Source organism: Echiichthys vipera (assembly GCF_963691815.1).
Source record: "Echiichthys vipera genome assembly, chromosome: 11".
Classification (NCBI taxonomy): Eukaryota; Metazoa; Chordata; class Actinopteri; order Perciformes; family Trachinidae; genus Echiichthys; species Echiichthys vipera.
Genome location: NC_139836.1, coordinates 27,292,585 through 27,313,868, shown reverse-complemented (window position 1 = coordinate 27,313,868; position 21,284 = coordinate 27,292,585). Strand labels below are relative to the sequence as shown.

At 41.2% G+C, this 21,284-nt stretch overlaps 1 protein-coding gene across 2 annotated transcripts in view; it reads left to right on the top strand.

The window, feature by feature from the left end:
• Nucleotides 1-21,284, top strand: part of piezo1 (piezo type mechanosensitive ion channel component 1 (Er blood group)) — a 125,831-nt gene that overhangs the window by 79,504 nt on the left and 25,043 nt on the right. Inside the window, exons 21-36 of one of the 2 annotated variants that reach the window (XM_083923231.1) lie at nucleotides 1,928-2,128; nucleotides 2,576-2,780; nucleotides 3,858-3,962; nucleotides 4,773-4,929; nucleotides 6,873-7,116; nucleotides 8,866-8,962; nucleotides 9,337-9,502; nucleotides 9,927-10,016; nucleotides 11,182-11,264; nucleotides 15,783-15,851; nucleotides 15,958-16,052; nucleotides 16,403-16,547; nucleotides 17,839-17,907; nucleotides 18,967-19,139; nucleotides 19,250-19,350; nucleotides 19,903-20,082. In XM_083923231.1, coding sequence (XP_083779357.1) covers nucleotides 1,928-2,128; nucleotides 2,576-2,780; nucleotides 3,858-3,962; nucleotides 4,773-4,929; nucleotides 6,873-7,116; nucleotides 8,866-8,962; nucleotides 9,337-9,502; nucleotides 9,927-10,016; nucleotides 11,182-11,264; nucleotides 15,783-15,851; nucleotides 15,958-16,052; nucleotides 16,403-16,547; nucleotides 17,839-17,907; nucleotides 18,967-19,139; nucleotides 19,250-19,350; nucleotides 19,903-20,082 — 2,180 coding nt within the window. Of the gene's footprint in view, nucleotides 1-1,927; nucleotides 2,129-2,575; nucleotides 2,781-3,857; nucleotides 3,963-4,772; nucleotides 4,930-6,872; nucleotides 7,117-8,865; nucleotides 8,963-9,336; nucleotides 9,503-9,926; nucleotides 10,017-11,181; nucleotides 11,265-15,782; nucleotides 15,852-15,957; nucleotides 16,053-16,402; nucleotides 16,548-17,838; nucleotides 17,908-18,966; nucleotides 19,140-19,249; nucleotides 19,357-19,902; nucleotides 20,083-21,284 lie in introns of both variants that reach the window. The other variant, XM_083923230.1, reaches the window with a different exon arrangement.

Here is a 21,284-nt window from a genome sequence, read left to right as displayed (position 1 = left end):
AACCTGGCCAAAGAAAAGACAGAGGCCACTGATGTCAAGACAAGAAAGCTCCTCACAATGCATGGAGGGTTTCACCCCGAAGTCTAGCACCAGGAAGGAGAGTGGCCAAGGACTAGTGAGGGTCAGAGCCACTATCCAGGATGAAACAACACAGATCCAGGAGTACATCAGGAATATGGCTCAATCGATGACCTGCTGAGTGAATATCTAAGGCAGCAAAAACCCAATGATGAGGAGGCAGGGGGAGCAGAGGAACCATCATGGAAGTACAAGAAGAAACTGATATTGAGAAATCATACCAATGGCTTGATAAGTCTGGTCTGAAAGATAGAGATAGATTTACTTCCATATTTCTTGTGCTGCTATGATTTATGCCTCTATCTTTCTGTCATCGGATTTTGAAATAAAAAATCCAATGAATTTCTAGCACTGATTATTTATGCAATGAAATTATTTATTAGATTTATTTTGCCTCTGAATTTGCCTCTTCAAATTTTTAACAACGTATTTTCACCTTTAGTTTTCAATGTTCTCCCGCTGGAGCTGCGACTGCAGTTTACGGTGGTGGTGTGTTTTCCTCCGAAGTGGCAGCAGTTGAAGCTCCGGCAAGAGACGTAACATACAGTCCCTCCACCCCCCCTCAGGAGCAGAGCTTTAAACTCCACTTTGAATCAGGAAGTAACCAGTGTAGCATGAAAGCATGGTGGCTCGTAGATTATACCCATAGTGTGGTGAAATTAGCAAACTAGCAGCCGCTCTTGTCACAGTTCTCTTTGCTCGACCACACACTCCTGATCTAGAATCTAGAATCGATTGCTTTTCCTTGGGTTCCCGGATTTTAACTGTAAATTCTGCAGATGAATTTGGCCTGTTGAATGTGAGCTAAGTTGAAAATATAACAGTTGAATTTTATACATTGAATATCGAATTAGAATTAGGTATGTTGAATTTTTTTTAACATTTCTTTTTTTATTCTGAATTTGTGAATATTGAAAGAGTTAAAACAATTCTTACCTTTCTTGCATTTCCCACTTAGAGCACTCAGCGCTTCCCTCCTAAGTCCTACTCTCTTCCCCCTGCCTGACCTCTGACGCTCCCTCCTCCCCCGACACTTGCGATGAGAGAGAAATGCTGCGTTCCAGTGCCATAGTAAGTCCGAAGTTTCAGACCTCCAACTAGGTGCACTGGAATGCCTTTCAAAGTGGAACCTTCTACTAGCGAATTCAAGGGAGATCGACCTACCCTGATATCGCTAGTAGGAGGTTCCATTCCAGTTCACTTTGCCTAGTTGGAGGTCCAAAACTTCGGACTTCCCATGACACTGGAACGCAGCATGAGCAGTGCAAGTGAAATGGAGTGACAGATGACAGGCAGGAAGCTCAGGAAATAGTTTTATTTAAAAGCCCAAATAAAATAATTGGTCAGACATTTATCAGAAATATATGAGACTTGGTGGATAGAAAAGTGTAAAAATGCCAGAAAGGTAATGCTAAAAATGTTATGGCTTTTTAATCGAATCCAAATCCAGAATCTGATGACACAGATTTACTGCCATAAAGAAAAGGCGCTAAGAACAACAGAGGCCAGGGTCTACCATGTGAGACAGGAGCCCAGGTTCAGGCTGTGTAGAGATGCCCCTGAGACAGTCCAGCACATAACAGGGGAACATAAGATGCAGGCAGGTAGGAAGGAACCCTTCATTCACCTCCATTGTATTGGGGTCAAGGCAGAAACGTATTATATTTTTTTTAAAACCAAAACTAGATAGGTCTGAAGAGTAATTATAGCTATTTCATAAGTAGCGTGCAGTTCAGTCAGTATTATTGAAGGTACACATACAGCCCCTAAATGTTTTATTTACCTTTGTGTATTCAGTCTGCTGATCTAATTAACTGAACTTATTATTGAATGTCTTCTTTTTTTGCAGAACCATTTAATAGTGCTGATGTTGTTGGTGTTTGAGGCAACAGTGTATCGTCACCAGGCTCACCACTACCGTCAGCTGCAACGATCTCCCCCCACCATCCCAGCGCTGTTCCCCGCAGCCACCAGGGACACTCTAGACCAGGGCCTCATACCCTGCCTCAAGTACCTGCTCAACTATACTTTCTACAAGTTTGGATTAGAGGTAGCTGTGAGAGCTCACTTCATCACTTAACCAGGGCTTTTTGGAAAAGGAATTAAAGAACGATAGTAAATAAAGGAAAAAAAATGTTTTCTATTGCCGTAATATTTAGATAAAAGAGGATAGCATGCTAATGTAAGTCCTTTTGTAGAGCATCAATGTTTTGATTTCAGAAAGATAATTTAAGGCCCCTACACATGATACGCAGTAAAAACGCTTTGCCCCGGCCATTCCATTCATTTTCATATGAAAAAAAATAGGCAGTAGGTGACGGTTCTTACTATACTAACGTTGATTTAAGCCTTTTACTGTGTCTCTGCGTCCAACCTCATGGTGAGCGCAGCGCAAAACACTTCTCATGTGAAGGCCCCTTTAGGCATAGAAATTACATTTATTTTGATTATAAATTTGATTTAAATCTCCAAAAATGTAACCTCTTTTTTTTTTTAGATTTGCTTCCTGATGACGGTGAATGTGATTGGCCAGCGGATGAACTTCTTGGTGATAATCCATGGCTGTTGGTTGGTATCCATCTTGGTTAGACGGCGGCGGGCAGCTATTGCCAGGATCTGGCCCAAATACTGTCTCTTTCTGTCTATCTTCATGATCTACCAGTATCTTCTGTGTGTGGGCATACCGCCTGCTCTCTGTATAGGTGAGTCCTGATGTGCAACGTAGTGCAACTAGATGACAATATAATACATACTACAGTGTGTTCTACAATTGTAGCCATTTAAAAATCCTACTTTTTCAACTTTTTTGGAGAGTCCTGTCCCACTTGTGGATGATCTATTATCCACTTTCTTTTCTCAGCTGATCAGTTTTTTTGTCCATATTTCAGAGGTTCATACACTTTGTGTCTTGTCTTAAAGTGTACTTCGAGCGCAAAATCATCCCCTGGTCTTTTTCGGCACTCAGATACATCAAATAAGCCATGGAGACAGTTTTTTTTTCATGTATAAACTATTAACGGAGAGATCCCGGAGAATCGCTAACAGCCGGATGTGGCTAACATTGCTTAGCTCGGGGCAGTACAGTGAAGGCATTTTTTTAACCACTAATTCTGCTGAAAATAACAGCAAACCTCTGCAGTAGCATGAGAAGAGTCTCTACACAGGAAACGAAGCACCAATAGGCTCCTTCCTTTGGGATTGACTTTGGTAATCCATTTGAATGGACTTTACTATGAGAGGAGCTGGTACAAGGGCCAGTAGATAAGTCTGTAAAACACTCTTTTTAATAAACTCTGGGTTCACTAACTACCTTGTTGAGGCAAAGGGATGAATTTTGCACCGGAATTACACTTGATTAAATGCTCAACAAAGTACAATCCGGTTATATACTTTTATGCACCAGTCAATCCTCAAACTAAATACGCGGCCTAATCCCAGATCATATGCATGCTGACGGTCCTTAAATGTTGTCTTCTGATATTTTAATGGTCTGTTAAATGTATGTATTTTGCATCCTGTCTTGATGGCTTGTCTTTCCTTGTCTCTTTTTTCTATTGTGATGCTGTAAATGGAGCTGCTGCAATGCAAAACAAATTTCATATCGTATCCTATTGTAATACGATGAATGTTTGGCTAGGCAAACTTTTGATTAGGCCCTAGGTGGCATCATATAGCATGTTGAAGGTAAGTGACTGTAGAATCAAATAACGTAGAATTGTAGAAAAACTGTGTGTAACTTCTTGTACCTTCCTACCTGTCTTTGCTGTGCTGTCCTTTAGACTACCCATGGAGATGGAACACTCCAGTGTTGATCAACTCAGCACTCATTAAATGGATCTATCTGCCTGACTTCTACACTGTGCCAAATTCCCATAACCTCATAGGTCAGTTTGTGTGTTTATCAATGCCAGTTCATTCATCTGTGCCAACTAAAGAAACTTGCCTTTGTCAGAGTATCACCTTGTCACTGTATACTATGAAGCATATAGCATTGATTCCCTCAGTATAGCAGCCGTGCCTTACACTTTCCGACTGTGCTCTCTTTTGTTTGTAAACACTGTTTGTTGCATCAGTCAACGCACCTTATGTACAGATGTTTTGCATTAAAGCCATCCATTGGCTCATATGGCACCATTCTCCCTTGCTCTGGTCGACTTTCCATGTGTTACAGCTGTACGAAGTGTTGAGTTTCAGTTGATTAACAGTGAACGAAAAAACAGAAAGTAGAAGCAATAGAAATGAATCATTGAACGACACCAGTATGTTCAAAAGAGAAAGAAAGTCTCTGGCATGACTGTTTAGCCATGGAAAAACATGAATTCATCTGTGAGCCACTATATCACAGGTAGTTTACAAGTCATTAAATACCCTTTGGTTATTTAGTTAGCCTTTATAAGTGACCAACCTTTAGGTGCTTTTGCTTATGTTCATTTAAACACATCCATTATCAAAATGGTGACCAAATCAAGAGGGAAATTAGTCAAAAGAAGAATTTGGCCAGTGAGGCTGATGGTGTGACACTACCCTGTCAATGACTTGCCCTTTTTATCCAAATGCCCAGAGATATATAAGGTGTACTCTAACCTTAACCTAGAGTGGGTGCCATGAAGCAGCAGTTGATGTTTAAGACTGATGATGACGATGACGATGACGATGACGATGATGATGTATTGTGTTGTTGTGTGTGTCCACAGCGGACTTTGTGCTTCTGATGTGTGCATCTCAGCAGTGGAAAGTGTTTGAGTGTGAGCACACTGAGGAGTGGATGGTTCTTGCAGGGGAGAACACAGACGACCCTGAACCAATGGAAGGTCGACTGTTTAACCCTGCGCCCAACTTCATCAACTGCAGGTAAATACGGCTGTCTGTGTTACCGTCAGTCTGTCTGTAGGATTCATCATCAGTCATCCACAGTTTTGTGTCTGCTGTGTTCCTGCCATTTGTCTGTAGTTATGAGCTATAGTTCCTCTACTTCAGTTGATAAACCTTGATACCTTAAAATATAGCTATGAAAACATTGTGACTATGATATTTAAGTAAGTGGAACATTTCACATTTAAAAGAATCAACTTTTCAAATGTGGGCAACAGTTAATAAGGATTCAAAAAAATAAGATACCCTAACATATGTATCAGAATAAAACATCAAAGAGGACTGCAAAGGTAATGCTATGTAAACTGAAAAGGTGACACTAATATAACTGAGTTATTACCAAGTAGAAGAAGAAGAATTACTTTATTGATCCCGCAACGGGGAAATTTAATTTTTTTCACTCTTATTATTAATCATGCACACAGGCCCGAAAATACACACATGCACAAACAGGACCTATACATGCAATTAAGGAGAGATGTTAGAGCGAGGGGGCTGCCAGTGACCAGCGCCCCGAGCAGTTGGGGGTTCGGTGCCTTGCTCAACAGCACCTCGGCAGTGCCTAGGAAATGAACTGGCACCTCTCCAGCCACCAGTCTACGCTCCATACATGGTCCACACCGGGACTTGAACCAGTGACCCTACGGTTATTATTATATTTAGAGAGAGGTTCTGTGTGAGCACACTTATAATGCTCTGTGCAGCAGAAAAACACAGATTTTGACAAAGCCAAGACCCATTAAAGGCAAAAACTTGAGCTGCACATTGTTAGCAGTTTAAAACTATGAACACTAGAAGTTAGTTAATGATAATGTAAATGACCTACCTAAAGATGTCTTTTTTCTTTGTATATGACCGTATGTTACAAAAATGACCCATCATTAGAATATTTAGGATATTGTCAGAGTAAAAATAGTGAACATTTCTTACCTACATGTTCTGATGGAGCAGACATGCTACACTGGGTTCACAGTAGGAGGCTTGGTGGAAGTGGGGCTGTTGAACTCCACATCTGCCTTAGTTTTCCGCTCTCTTAAGTACATTCTAAAACAGCCTGCTAAACGGGACCTTGTCACTTTTGTTAGCTTTTTTGCCAATCATGTAAATATGGTGTAGTGAAAGTGTTGAGTTATACTTCTCCCAGTTCCGTTTCCTGAAGGCAGCATGTTTGAGGGAGGTACTCAGCGTTCTTTGAAATGCTGTCACTCATGAGGCCACCCCCCCTCAGTTGATGCCAAGCCCCCCCCTCCCTACTCCAGATGAAGGCCAAAAGTCTTAAACTGACCTTTTCTATGCTTATGTTTAGTTTGAATACGTGTTTCAGAGTTCAAGATCAAAAGTGAACTTTCAGCTTCAAATTTTTGGTTTTTCAACTGCTATTTTCTTTTTCAAGTGATCAAAACCTGGATATAGCTCCATAGATTAGACAATGTATGCTGAAATTATAGCAACTTCCTGTTTTATGGCCAAAAGGGATATTTTAGCACTATGCCACAGCAACACGGTGCAGTGAAAACTCAAGATTTGAACAACTTTTGATTACAGATATCTTGAGATGGTACTGATTGATCTCTAGGAGGAGTTCCTTAAAGTATGACACGTACAAATGTTGTAAAATGCCCATAAAATTCAAAATAGTTTTCCTGTAAACAAACATAGGTCATAGGTCAACATAGGTCTGTACGCAGATACTGATGTATTTGGCAGAAGCTAAAATCAGAAGATAACACTGGCCAGAAGGATTTCATGATGCAGCAGTTGGTTGAACCAATAATAACAAAAACAGCAGCAGCAAAATTGCACTCTGAATCTGTTAAGACAGGAAATTGGGCCTGCGCTTTAAATCCCAGTTTCTTACTCTACCTCTCCAAATCTATAATGTTTGGACATGAAGTGTTTCTTTTCCTGTCCTCCTTTTCCAGGAGTTACCTGGACATGGCTAAAGTCCTGGTGTTCCGTCACCTCTTCTGGTTTGTGCTGTCAGTGGTCTTCATAACCGGGGCCACCAGGATCTCTGTGTTTGGACTGGGCTACCTGCTTGCCTGCTTCTTTTTTCTTCTGCTTGGGACCCAGCTTTTGGTCAAATCCTCAAGGACCCGCCTCGCCCTGTGGGACTGTCTCATCATCTACAACGTGGCAGTCATTATATCTAAAAATATGTTATCAGTAAGTATAAAGCTCATCATTTGGAGCTAGTTTGATCCATTTTGGGGGCTCTTTGGTTCCTATGAATGTTTGTCTTGGTAATTAGTACACCATATGTTCCAAAAAAATAGTAACAACAAAATCATGAAATACGTCTTTTTCAATTGCCAAAGCACAATGACAAGCACAGACTGGTGGGTCTTGGGAGCACAGACATGACTTTTATATATGACTGATTAACATACCTTTATTTTTGTATAAACGCTGACTGCAGAGGCCTCAGTGAAACAAATCAATGATCCCCGTGTTGTTTGGTCATGCACCAGCTATTGAGCCTCGGCAAGTCACGATCAGACATTACTATGCATGTGTTGTACCCCAATTGATGCAATGACTTATTCTCTATTTTAGCCTCCTAAGGTTCATGTATTTGCAGCAAGGAAAAGTACAAAAGGGCTAGGTGAAGTGATTAATGAATAGACTCAGTCACACTATTGGCCTTATAGGTTTGAAACAGCAGACATTTGGTGACAAATGGAAAGTTGCTTTTCCAGGAAATCCTGTTATTGTCTGACTGGATGATGCAGAGCAGCACATTGTGAACATGCACAGTGGACATTTGTGCATAATAGTACCTCTTTAATCTGAAAATAAGAAGGTATATGACCGGGTCCCCTAAGAGATACTTCTGGAGGTATAACAGGGTTCTCTGCAGTAAGTCAGATTTGTTCGCGGTGGGGGTTGGCCTCCACCAGGGCTGTGCTTTGTCATCAATCCTGTTTGTGATATTCATGGACTGGATATTGAGGCGTAATCATGGTAGGGAGGGGTTGCAGTTCGGTGGGCTGGGGATCTCATTACTGCTTTTTGCAGGCAAGTGTGAAGCGGCTGGAATGAGGATCAGCACCTCTAAATCTGAGGCCATGTCTCTCAGCAGAAAACCAGTCGATTGCTTTCTCCGTGTAGGGTATTCAATTTCAGTTCAACTTTATATATAGTACCAAATCATCTCAGGTTATCTCAAGACACTTTACATATTCACTGGAGATCAGAATTAGAGAACAAAGTATTAAGTATTAGGATTTATTCTGAAATATTGTTGTTTATATCAGCAGTGGCTTCACCACATTAGAAGTGACAAATGCATGGACTGGTTTGACACAATGTTCCTTATTTTTGCATTATTATGCAGGTGAAAAAATGCAATCCTTGTTGTTAGTTTTATGTGGGAGTCTAAGGACATACCCTGATCAAACATAATGCCAATACTCTGTACGGTAGTGCACTGCAACTTTGTATTTAACTACAGTATGAAGCAGCTTTCATAGTAATGAATGGGACTCCAACTTAAACCCTAAACTGTTAACCCTGAACCCTCACAGACCTAACTGACATCAGCTGGTAAGTGATTGCGTGTGAGTCTTCCAGTCTCTTTTCAGAGTGGACGAGTCAAATAATCATTTTGCTTATTTTTGTCAAAACAGCAGCATGAGCAAAACAGTCAATGAATACACCAGGTGTCCATAAAGTTAATGTTGAAAACCCATGTGCTTACGTGTGTGTGTGTGTGTGTGTGTGTGTGTGTGTGTGTGTGTGTGTGTGTGTGTGTGTGTGTGTGTGTGTGTGTGTGTGTGTGTGTGTGTGTGTGTGTGTGTGTGTGTGTGTGTGTGTGTGTGTGTGTGTGTGTGTGTGTGTGTGTGTGTGTGTGTGTGTGTGTGTGTGTGTGTGTGTGTGTGTGTGTGTGTGTGTGTGTGTGTGTGTGTGTTTCAGATCCTGGCGTGTGTGTTTGTGTTTGAGATGCAGAAGGGCTTCTGTTGGGTGATTCAACTCTTCAGCCTGGTTTGCACCGTCAAAGGTTACTATGACCGTAAGTGCTTGAATAATAGTACATCAATATACCACAACAATGATCATGTCTACATTAGGAATATTATCTATATAATTAAGCACATGTAATGTATTATTGCATGGTGCTTCATGCTGTGTGTCCTGTGTGTTTAGTTTATGAAATAAAACGAGTTGGTATTAAACAGTACAAGAAACGACAAAGGAAACCAGAAGTCTGGAACTGGAGCTTTCAAGCTTTTTTTACGTGGATTTAAAAAAATAAAAATCTATACAGCATTGCATTCACACGTTATTTTATCAGAAAGTCACACCTACCACCCTTTTCAGACGGTTGTGTTCTGCAGAATGCCTTTTTATCGCTATACGTGTCATAGTGTGTGTTTTTTCTGACAGCGAAAGAAGTAAGTGACAGGACCTGCAGCCTCCCAGTAGAAGAGGCAGGGATCATCTGGGACAGTATCTGTTTTCTCTGCCTGTTGCTTCAGAGGAGGGTCTTCCTCAGTTACTACTTCCTGCATGTGATAGCAGAGCTGCAGGCTTCTGCCAAACAGGCCTCGAGGTAAGACACTTCCAATATGAGGGATCAATAGGTGATTAAAGAAAAATATATCTGTGTTACCAATTCTTCAAATCAAACAAACTGAGAAAGAAACTCCTCACGTTTAGGATAAAGGACTTATAGTGTATTTGGGCATTCATTCTTTTTTCCCCCACCACCATTAGGGAACTTTTTTTACTTAATTTGACATTCTTTCTTTGTTAATTGAAATGAAGCTGCTGTGGATATTGACTCCACGGTTTCTTGCTAATTGCAGTTACTTCAATTCAATTCAATTCAATTTTATTTATGTTGCCAAATCATAACAAAAGTTATCTCAGAACACTTTACAGAGTAGGTACAGACAACACTCTATGACCTATTTATGATTTACATAGACCCAACAATTCCTGACCAGTTCAATGACAGATGCTTTTCCTTCCAGGGGCTTTGAGCTTTTCAGAGCCAGTATCGTGAAGAACATTAGGTTCCACCAACAAACTGAGAAGAAATCTCTGTCACAGCTCAAGAGATCGTAAGTAAATTATTTACTTTGTTGCACTTTGTAGTATTTCTTGAGTAAGTAGTTAATATGTGGCATGTTGTATGTAGCACCATGGTACAGGCATTGCAGTGTGTACTGGCTGTTCTTTCTTGAAAACTCTTGAATCTTAAAGTATTAACGGTAGAGTAAGTGTAGCTGATTTTGAGGGTAGCGATGTAAAATTGCATCAACGAGCGAGCAGAAATGGAAAGCTGGATGATGAAATACGTTAGTTGCATTCAACACAGGTATACACTGCACGCTCTGAAGGGGATATAGCATATCAGCAGAAAAACATTTTTGGACTTCAAATGGCCCTCTATCCAAAACTCTACAGAACATAAACAGAACAGACACTTTGTCACATACTAATTGGTGACATCAATCTTCAAACTGTGCTGAGTGTAAAAATCTTCTGTGCTGCCTGACTGAAGATGTGTGTGAAGCAACAACGTTTCATAATATACACTTCATATATTACATTAAATTGGATGTAAACTGCAACTGGGCTGTTTGGCGGAGACATACAACGGCAACAGGATTATTCTGGTTCTTAAAATGCTGTGACTTAATTCTGGAGCTCACAGTGAACACACATATGTTTTGAATGTGCACACAGTTTTAAATATCAGCAAGAATGTTGTTGATACATGTATGATCTATTAAAGCCCAGAGGTTTTTATAAATTAATTCAAATGAATGTTACTTCCTGTATACTTCCCTTGTGTTTTTGTAAGCTGCTGGAAATTCAATTTTCTTGCAGGAGTCATCCCAAAGGGATCAATAAAGAGAAGTCTAAGTCTAAGTTTAATTTGGTACACACATTTGTAGCATCAAAGTCATTCAAATGTCCAGTCCACTTTTCAATAATGAAGTCAAGATTTTGTGTAATCACCACATTACACATCTTGTTTGAAGTTTGAATCTTCCAACATAATCAATGTCCCTCATGGCTGAAAGTGAAAAGATCCTCACCAAATGAAATGTGTTGATTAGATATGGCACCTGGGCTTAATATACCATGGATGACATTGGGTAGATATAAAATATATAGCTTTGCATTAGCCTGCTAAAATATTATAAACTGGCTCCAAAAGAGAGTTAAAGTTCAATGATTCTGTCTCCTGCCCTCCCCTTTTCTGCCCTACTTCCTCAGGATGGAGAGAATTCGCTCCAAACAGCAGAAGTACAGAGATGGGCACAAAACAAGTGAAGACTGTCAGGAGAGCCAGACTGCTGGTAGGATTCACTGAACCCGGCAATCATATGCATCATTTGTAAAGTTTATTAAGAATTCTTAACTCAACATGACATATACTGTATATAAACATATATACACACACACTACTGTTCGAAAGTTTTAGGCAGGTATGAAAAATGCTGGAACCTAAGAATGAAATTAAAAAATGGAAGCATTCATAGTTTATTTTCATCAATTATCAACATGCAGTGACTGAACAGAGGAGAAATCTAAATCAGATCAATATTTGGTGGGACCACCCTTTGCCTCCAGAACAGCATCACTTCTTCTAGGTTCACTCACACAGTTTCTGAAGGAGCTCTGTTCAAAGGTTGCTCCAAACCTCTTGGAGAACTAACCCCAGATCTTCTGTGGATGTAGGCTTCCTCTAATCCTTCTTTCTCTTCATGGAATCCCAGACAGACTGGATGATGTTGAGATCAGGGCTCTGTGGGGGCCACACCACTTCCAGGACTACTTCTTCTTTACGCTGAAGATAGTTCCTAATGACATTGGCTGTGTGTTTGGGCTCGTCCTGCTGCAGAATACATTTAGGGCCAATCACACGCCTCCCTGGTGTTATTGGCTGATGGATAAGTATCTGCCTGTATTTCTCAGCATTGAGGACACCATTAATCCTGACTGAATCTTTAACTCTATTTGCAGAAGTGCAGCCCCAAACTTGCATGAACCACCACCGTGCTTCACTGTTGACTGGAGACCCTCATTACCTCATCATTGTACCGCTCTCCAGCCCTTCAGTGAATAAACTGCCTTCTGCTACAGCCAAATATTTCACATTTGGACTCATCAGTCCAGAGACCCTGCTGCCATTTTTCTGTACCCCACTTCCTATGTTTTCGTGCATAGTTGAGTCTCTTGGCCTAGTTTCCATGTTGGAGGTTTGGCTTGTTGACCTCAACTCTTCCATGAAGACCACTTCTGTCCAGACTACTCAGGATAGTAGATGGGTGGACCTGGGTCCCTCTCGTTTCTGTCCAGACTCCTCAGGACAGTAAATCGGTGGACCTGGGTCCAACTGGTTTCTGTCCAGACTCCTCAGGACAGTAGATGGGTGGACCTGGGTCCAACTGGTTTCTGTCCAGACTCCTCAGGACAGTAGATGGGTGGACCTGGGTCCCACTGGTTTCTGTCCAGACTCCTCAGGACAGTAGATAGGTGGATCTGGGTGCCACTGGTTTCTGTCCAGACTCCTCAGGACAGTAAATGGGTGGACCTGGGTCCCACTGGTTTCTGTCCAGACTCCTCGGGACAGTAGATGGGTGGACCTGGGTCCCACTGGTTTCTGTCCAGACTCCTCGGTACAGTAGATGGGTGGACCTGGGTCCCACTGGTTTCTGTCCAGACTCCTCGGGACAGTAGATGGGTGGACCTGGGTCCCACTGGTTTCTGTCCAGACTCCTCGGTACAGTAGATGGGTGGACCTGGGTCCCACTGGTTTCTGTCCAGACTCCTCGGGACAGTAGATGGGTGGACCTGGGTCCCACTGGTTTCTGTCAGTTCTGAGCTGATGGCACTGCTGCACATCTTCACATTTTGAAGAGAATATGCTTTTTGTGTCTTTCTTCTGCTGCACTAAGTTTCCTTTGCTGATCACTGCATCTATGATCCTCAACGTTGCCCGTTTCTTTGTTCTTCTTCTAAAGAGCTTGAACAGCACATCTTGAAACCCCAGTCTGCTTTGAAATCTGTGTTTGGAGAGACTTTGCTGATTCAGTAGAACTACCTTGAGTCTTGCTGCTGTGCTCGGTCTTGCCATGGTATTTGACCTGTAACATCAAACTGTCTTCCACAACCTCACCTTGGCAGCAGAGTTTGGCTGTTCCTCGGCCAGTTTGAAGCCTCCTACACAGCTGTTTCTGTTTCATTTAATGACCGTTTCAACCTCCATGTGAAATGATGATCATTAGCACCTGTTTGGTATAATTGGTTGATCATACACCCGACTATGATACTACAAAATCCCTGAATTTGTGCAATTGTACCTAGAAAAATTGATGTTGGTTTGAATGCAAAGGGCAGTAACACAAAGTATTGATTTGATTTAGATTTTTCTTTTGTTCGCTCACTTTGCATTTTGTAAATAAAAATAAACAATTATTATTTATATATTTGGAAGCATTCTTAGTTACCAACATTTTTTTTCACACCTACCTAAAAAGTTTGCACAGTAGTACACATCCATGTCTGTCTGTCCTTCATTTGTTATTGTTTCCTTCAGTATTTCTTCAACTGATCTGTAAACATCACAATACCAAAAACATACAAAGATTTTATATGACAGTGAACTAAACTGGACTGCCCCTCAGGCAGGGATTACCACTCAATGATACTTGAGTCCATTTTTCTGCCTTTACATAAGGCTGCATTATTCAATGTCTGACAGCTAGAGGGCAGAAGAACCCTGAAGCCACCTGAGATACTCACACCTGGGGTCCGTTTCACAAAGCAGGTTTAGTGAAAACTCTGAGTCTGTTAACCCTGAAATGAGGGAAACTCTGAGTTTTCCGTTTCACAAAGGGAGGTAACTCAAACCAGAGAGAGAGGGGTAACTCTAGCCTGTTTCACAAAGAGAGGTAACTTAACCTCTCGGTCAGTTACCATGGTAACATGCTCTCTGAAACTAACCTGGTCGGGACCAGGTTTTTCTCAGAAAACCTTGAGTTTCTCTCTGTCTCCGCCCTCTTTCAGCCACACACGGTGTTTGATTTCCTCATTCATTCAGTCAGCGGGCGAGTTTTGGCGTAGTATAGTTCTGTCGTCTGTTTTTTCAGAAAATCACTGCAAAAATCAGACATTAGAAGTTATATTAGGTGGCGACTATTTCACTACCATGGCATGTCCTTTTGATAATGATCCCGTGGATGAAGGTGCAGAATTAGTGCACAGAGAATTAAATATTCGTCGGGAGATGATTATCAAACTCTTGATTATAGATGTTCTTGCATTTCCAGGCAATTCTCTTTTTGAGCGGTACCGTTTCATATCACAGCAGATGTTCTGTGTTGCGCTGCGGTTTTTTGCAAACGGGAGTTTGTGTATACAATGTATAAAAGTCATTCAGTAGGCCTACATTAGAAGTTATATTAAGTGGTGAATATTTACACTACCATGGCATGTCCTTTTGATAACGATCCCGTGGATGAAGGTGCAGCATTACCGCAAAGAGAATTAAATATTCGTCGGGAGATGATTATCAGACATATCAGACCGCGCATAGACGTCCTTAATATACTGCAGCCATAATTACAAAATGAATGAAATGGATCTTTTGAGCAAGTTGAATGTATTTGACTTAGCGTTTCCTAAATATAATCCCAGCTTTTCTTGCAATTCATAGGTTGAAAAGTGTGTGCTTTTAGTTGGGTTACCGGTATATAAACTACTCCTATAGGTGGAAACAACAGCCTTCTGATCCAGAATATCACCTATAATGCGAGGGGACTGAATACGCACAACACCGTTTCATGTCACAGTCCATCTCATCCCTCCTTACATTTACAACATTAACAACCAGAAATGCTTTCATATCACAGCAGATATTGTGTGTTGCGCTGCGTTTTTTTGCAAATGGGAGTTTTTTATACAACATTTATATGTTGAATAAAAAACAGCCACTTATGGTAATATTTACTTTACCATGTAAAACATGCACAAAATGAAGCGTCACCATGAGATTTTGCCGATGTTTTACCTGTTTGGACAATGTTTTTATGTTTCATCTTAAGCTGCTGCCAAGTGCGCTTCTCCCCCGCGGGATTGCACTTAAATGAAATAAACTAATAGGCTCCCACTCAAGCAGTTTCCCCTGTGATATTATTGTGTTTACAACAGGACTACATTTAAACTTACGCACTGACCCGAGCCGCAATGTTCTCCCGCACCGTCTCCCTCTCTTTTGCTGCTGCAGCGGTGTAAACCTGCTCAAACTCACCGTATGAGCGGATTAATATTTACAGTTGCAGTGGTAGCGTAGCCCTTCGCTTCCCCGTTGCCATGGTGACTCGTCGAATCAGGGCTCCATTGATGCTGTCTTTTTTTACTTGTGGTGCACACGCTTAACTCCAGGTGAAACTACTCTGAGTTGATCAACCTAACGCAAATCTGCTGTTCTGGAACCGAAAACTCAGAGTAGAGTAGATCAACTCAGAGTTCAGGGTTAAACTCAGAGTTTGTTGAACCTGCTTTGTGAAACAGACCCCTGATGTGTTAGCCTGTTTTGTTTGATTGTGAAGATGTTGCTGCTGGAGAAAGGTGCTATTTAAACAAAGTTATTACATCATCGCCCTATTATCATGTTCTTGCTAATCTTGTAGGCAATATGACATCTGCTGGGCACCACATTCATGTTACCATAAAGATGAAGCATTTAATTTGAATGATCCTTCAGTGAGCCGTTATTCTTGCACCAAAACTTCTTAGTTTAGCAAAACCATCATAAGGTTTGTCCTGTGAGGCACGTCCACCAATCCAAACCTTCTCTTGTTTCATTCCAGAGAGCCAGACAGACAAGAAGAGGTTGAGGAAGAAAAAGTGGCACCGGCCGTGGTTGGACCATGCTACAGGTATGACACACTCGCCTTAAGACTGAAGTAGACCTTCTGATTTAACTTCAGATAAACTCCCTATAATGAGGTTGAGGACATTGTGATGTGTTTCTTCTCCTCACAGTGCTTCACTCAGGAGAGTACTACCTGTTTGAATCAGACAGTGAGGATGAGGAAGAGTCTGAAGAACAGAAACCTCAGAAACAGACTGCCTGTCAGGTCAGAAAAACAGAATTTACAAAATGCGCTCGCTTCTACATAACACAGCCATGAAGCAGTCAGTCTGATATTGATATGTTACAGTTACTGTTACTGTTGTTCAATTTGTGGACAGACAGCACTGGGGCTACAACATGACCGTAGACAGTCACTTACCAGATGTAATGCTGCAGTAGACGGGTTTAAAGATGTGTCCGGTGATGTCACAAGTGACTGACAATGTATACTGCATGTACTATAGTTGTTCTATCAAAATGTTTCAAATGTTTAACACTGCTATGGTTAACATGCTGGGTTAAAACTTTAACTGTCATGTTGACTGTGTTGTCGATTTCACCTTTTCCCTTTAGTTGGCATACCAGGCGTGGGTGACCAGTGTGAAAACAGCTCTGCGAGAACGTCAGAGACACCAGAGACAGCTGAGGAGCATTGAGATAAAAAAGAAAGAGGCAGAAGGAAGAGCAGATTCACAACAGGAGCCTTTTTCTGCGATAGGTAAGATATTCTTACATCTTTTTTCCACTACTTTTTTGTTTTCATTTGTTATCTTTATTACTTTACTGAAGCATGTGCAATGAAGCAGCTGCAGCTACTGCAGCTCTCCAGCACCGTTTTGAGTGCTTTCACATGGTCCGCGATGCCACCGCTCAGAAGAAGCACATCATTCTTGAGGAATATACATAAACAGTGACATCATTCATCAGCACAAGTGTTGAGGATGTGGTGATCACAAAAAAATAAAATCATGCTCTAACTGTCTGCCCAGAGAGTTTACATCCACTGTTGTGAATGCAGTACACATCCCCCTGGGTGCTAATCCTAGACTTTGTCATCAGCAAAGAACATCTGGAGGAAGCCTTTATTGTTGCAGGTTATTTCAGCCATTGAACCTGCAGACTGTACTCCCCAAATTCCACCAACATGTCTCCTGTCCCACTTGAGGAGAAAAGACCTTGGACCATGTTTACACCAACAGGGCTGAGGCGTAGAAAGCCATTTCCCTTATCTCTAGGACAGTCTGCCCACCTCGCATAGGTCCTTCTACTCAAATACACACCAGTTTCAAAGGTGTGAAACCTTCTGTGCGAACAGTAAAGCTAGGTTTGTGGTTGCTGTGGAGCCCCCAGTGTTAGGACTTGGGCATGAGAAATGACATTCATCATGACATTCACGTCCAGCACCGAGGCTTCAAAGGGTGTTGCAGCATTAGTCATGCACCTCTGGATTTTTTTAACAATGCGCACCCTGCACTTTTTTTTGGCCCAGCAGGTTTGATTCCTCATGTAGAGACCCCAGGAACAATCAGATGGCCTTAAAGGTTGAATATGGATACATACATACATACCCTAACATACGTATATACCCTAACACTACCACCTAACCCTGACTGTATCCTAACCTCTAGCCCTAACAAAATGCTAAATTAAGTCAGCGAAGGCAGAGGCTTATGTGACTGGGGAACATAGGACACTTTTAGGGGAAACAAAGGGATGACCCCCCCCCCCCCTCCCCCATAGCCCATATAGCATAGCCTTAGTGTGGCTGGGAGAAATTTTTCTCTCACGTCTGTAAACAGACTTATTTTTAATTCCCCCCGCGCAAGATATCAAACACAATACACACACATAACGCTGTCAGGCAGACAAAAGATATGTCTATCAGCACACAGACAGACTGTAGGCTGCACTTTTGCATCATTCATCTTATGTTTCTGTAATAATGATTTATGTGAGAGTGACTACTGCAATTTAAGAACAACAAAAACTCAAACACAAATTGTGTGTAGGTTGTGGGGACAATGATGTGTTTGAGGACCCTGGCCTTAAGGAGGAGGAGCCAGAGGAAGAGGAGTCCGGTAGGTTCACATCATCTTTACTTCTTTCACCTTTCACCATCACAACATGCTGCTGTGTAGTGAATGAACGGCTTGTGTTTGTAGTTAGTTAATGCGATCATGAGAGTAACTAAGAAATACCTACAGTATGTTGTTTGTGTGTTCAGAAAAGGAGACCCTTAAAGTGTGAGTCAGGCGCAAAATCAACCCATGGTCTTTTTCGGCACTTACAAACATCAAAAAGGCCATCGAGTCGCTAACAGCCGGATGTGGCTAACACTAATTAGCTCGGGGCAGTATGGTGAAGGCATTCAAACATCTTTTTTAACCACTAATACTGCTGAAAATAACAGCAAACCTCTGCAGCAGCATGAGAAGAGTCCTTACACAGAAAACACAGCACCAACAACGTAGTTAGTGAACCCAGAGTTTATTAAAAGAGTGTTTTAAAGACTTACCTACTGGTCCCTGTACCAGCTCCTCTCATAGTAAAGTCCATTCAAGTGCATTACCTAAATCAATCCAAAAGGAAGGAGCCCATTAGTGCTTTGTTTTCTGTGAAAGACGTTTGAATGCCTTCACCATACTGCCCCGAGCTATTCACTGTTAGCGACATCCGGCTTTTAGCGATTACCTGATTTGTTCGTTAATTGTTCATACACGGAAAAAACTGTCTCAGTGGCTTATTTGATGTGTGCAAGTGTCGAAAAAAGACCACAGGATGATTCTGCGCCAGAATTTCACTTTTACAAGCGTAAACGTCTAGAGTATAATTCTATTAGGCTTCATAAAGCCAGTGCAATCAGTCTAAAGTTGATTTACCAATGTCATAAATGTGATATAACTAGTAGAAATGTCAGAATATTTTGGCTGCAAACTACTCTCCTTATAAATTCTGTACCTACATTTAAAAATCCCCCAGAAGTCACTGTGTCCACAGTCTTTTCAAAGTAAAGAAAAAGTAGATGATGGTCTCTCAGAACTCTGCTGAATCTATAGCCAGTCACAGTTTGCTTCCTTTACTGTATCCCCTGTTCTTCTCCCCTCCTCTGCCTGTCTCTCTCTGTCTGTTTGCTGTAGGTCACGGTGAGATGGTTCAGAGGATCTTGGATATCCTGCGCTTCTTATTGGCCATAATTCTGGCCATGGTGGACGGACTGACTCAGTGGCTCAACCTGCTGACTAAGCAGTACAGAGAGACATCCACTGTTCTGTGCAATGAGCGCTACTTCATCATACACAAGATACAGCAGGTAAACACAACAGAGAGGTTTTTGACGAGCAAACACCGCTCTTTGGAACTGAGCATTCAGCACAAACACACGCACATTTTGACTTTGGTCCATCTCTCTATGATTGGCAGCATCACACAGCAGCAGACTCCACGGACGACCAGGTATCTCAGACCAGTGAGAACCCTACACTGGAGACTTGTTTGGATGAGACTGATGCGGACTCCACTAGGTACAGGTTAGTGTGGGAAAGTGTGTGTGCGTCATGTCTACTATTTACCAACCACATATGGACAAATGATTGCACCTCATATTATGAGGTTTATTCTACAAATGGGCGGTGGTAAAAGTTGGAGAAAATTATAATAAATAATAATAAATAAAGTTGCACTAAGTTACGTTGCTCTCAAACTCACAGGAGGCAATCCATAAATATGCAAACACAGTTTCACATGTAGAAATGGGCCCGTAAATGAGTAAATATGACTGTAAGTAAGTTATATATATTTGCAAATGAACAAATACATATTTGTGGATAGTATATACATGTGAATCATACTCTGTGGATTTACAGCATTGCTCAAGTGATAATTTTGGCCAACAAAAGCTTCCATATCTTTCTACTGTAGGTGATGTAATAAGCTCATTCTTCAAACATGGAAGCTCTTGTGCTGGATGCCCACCTGTTTCCTTAGTGTGGCAGTTAGGGCAGCTTTAAAGCCTGAGTTTCTCAGTTTAAATGTATCCATAATTGTATTTGTATGTGTTTGAATGACTTTCTCAGCTGCCTTGAGGTGGATAGCAGGGCTATGACAGGCCGGTCTTCTCCCAGGCCAAGGCTCAACAGCAGTGACAACCTCTTGAGTCCAGAAGCCCCATCCAGCAGCAGCATGGATGTGGTACCAGTGCCATCCAAACAACAACACAGACATTCAAGAACAGCCAGCGAGCTGCTGGGAGACAGGTAGATACTGTGAAGAAGGCCAACAATGATCCACAGTGACACTGGTTTCATTCGACCTTCTTTGTTTCACTGTGTTTTGAGTCTAGTAGCAGTAATGCCACAATATTGGCCTCATGAATGTTTTAAAGGAAAACTATAGCTTTATTGTAACTTGTGTTTTATGTCATGACTCTGATCCAGGCGCGTTGTTAGACCTGGGCAGGCTATAGCCCCAGACCTCTGTGCCGACAAATGATTAGACTTTTACGTTTGTGGTTGCATTACCAGCAGCCACAAATGCAACATTGTAGACAGTGAAAACCACAAAATTCTGACGCGTCCACACTGACAAGAGATAACTTCAGAATCAAACTTAAAACAGACTGACTTAATAACTTTAGAATCAAACTTAAAGCAGACTGACTTGATAACTTCAGAATCAAACTTAAAACAGACTGACTTAATAACTTTAGAATCAAACTTAAAGCAGACTGACTTAATAACTTTAGAATCAAACTTAAAGCAGACTGACTTAATAACTTCAGAATCAAACTTAAAGCAGACTGACTTGATAACTTCAGAATCACACTTAAAGCAGACTGACTTGATAACTTCAGAATCAAACTTAAAACAGTCTGACTTTATAACTTCAGAATCACACTTAAAGCAGACTGACTTGATAACTTCAGAATCAAACTTAAAGCAGACTGACTTGATAACTTCAGAATCACACTTAAAGCAGACTGACTTGATAACTTCAGAATCAAACTTAAAGCAGTCTGACTTGATAACTTCAGAATCACACTTAAAGCAGACTGACTTGATAACTTCCGAATCAAACCTAAAGCAGTCTGACTTGATAACTTCAGAATCACACTTAAAGCAGTCTGACTTGATAACTTCAGAATCACACTTAAAGCAGTCTGACTTGATAACTTCAGAATCCAACTTAAAGCAGACTGACTTGATAACTTCAGAATCACACATAAAGCAGATTGACTTGATAACTTCAGAATCAAACATAAAGCAGACTGACTTGATAACTTCAGAATCAAACTTAAAGCAGACTGACTTGATAACTTCAGAATCAAACTTAAAGCAGACTGACTTGATAACTTCAGGATCAAACCTAAAGCAGACTGACTTGATAACTTCAGAATCAAACTTAAAGCAGTCTGACTTGATAACTTCAGAATCAAACTTAAAGCAGACTGACATGATAA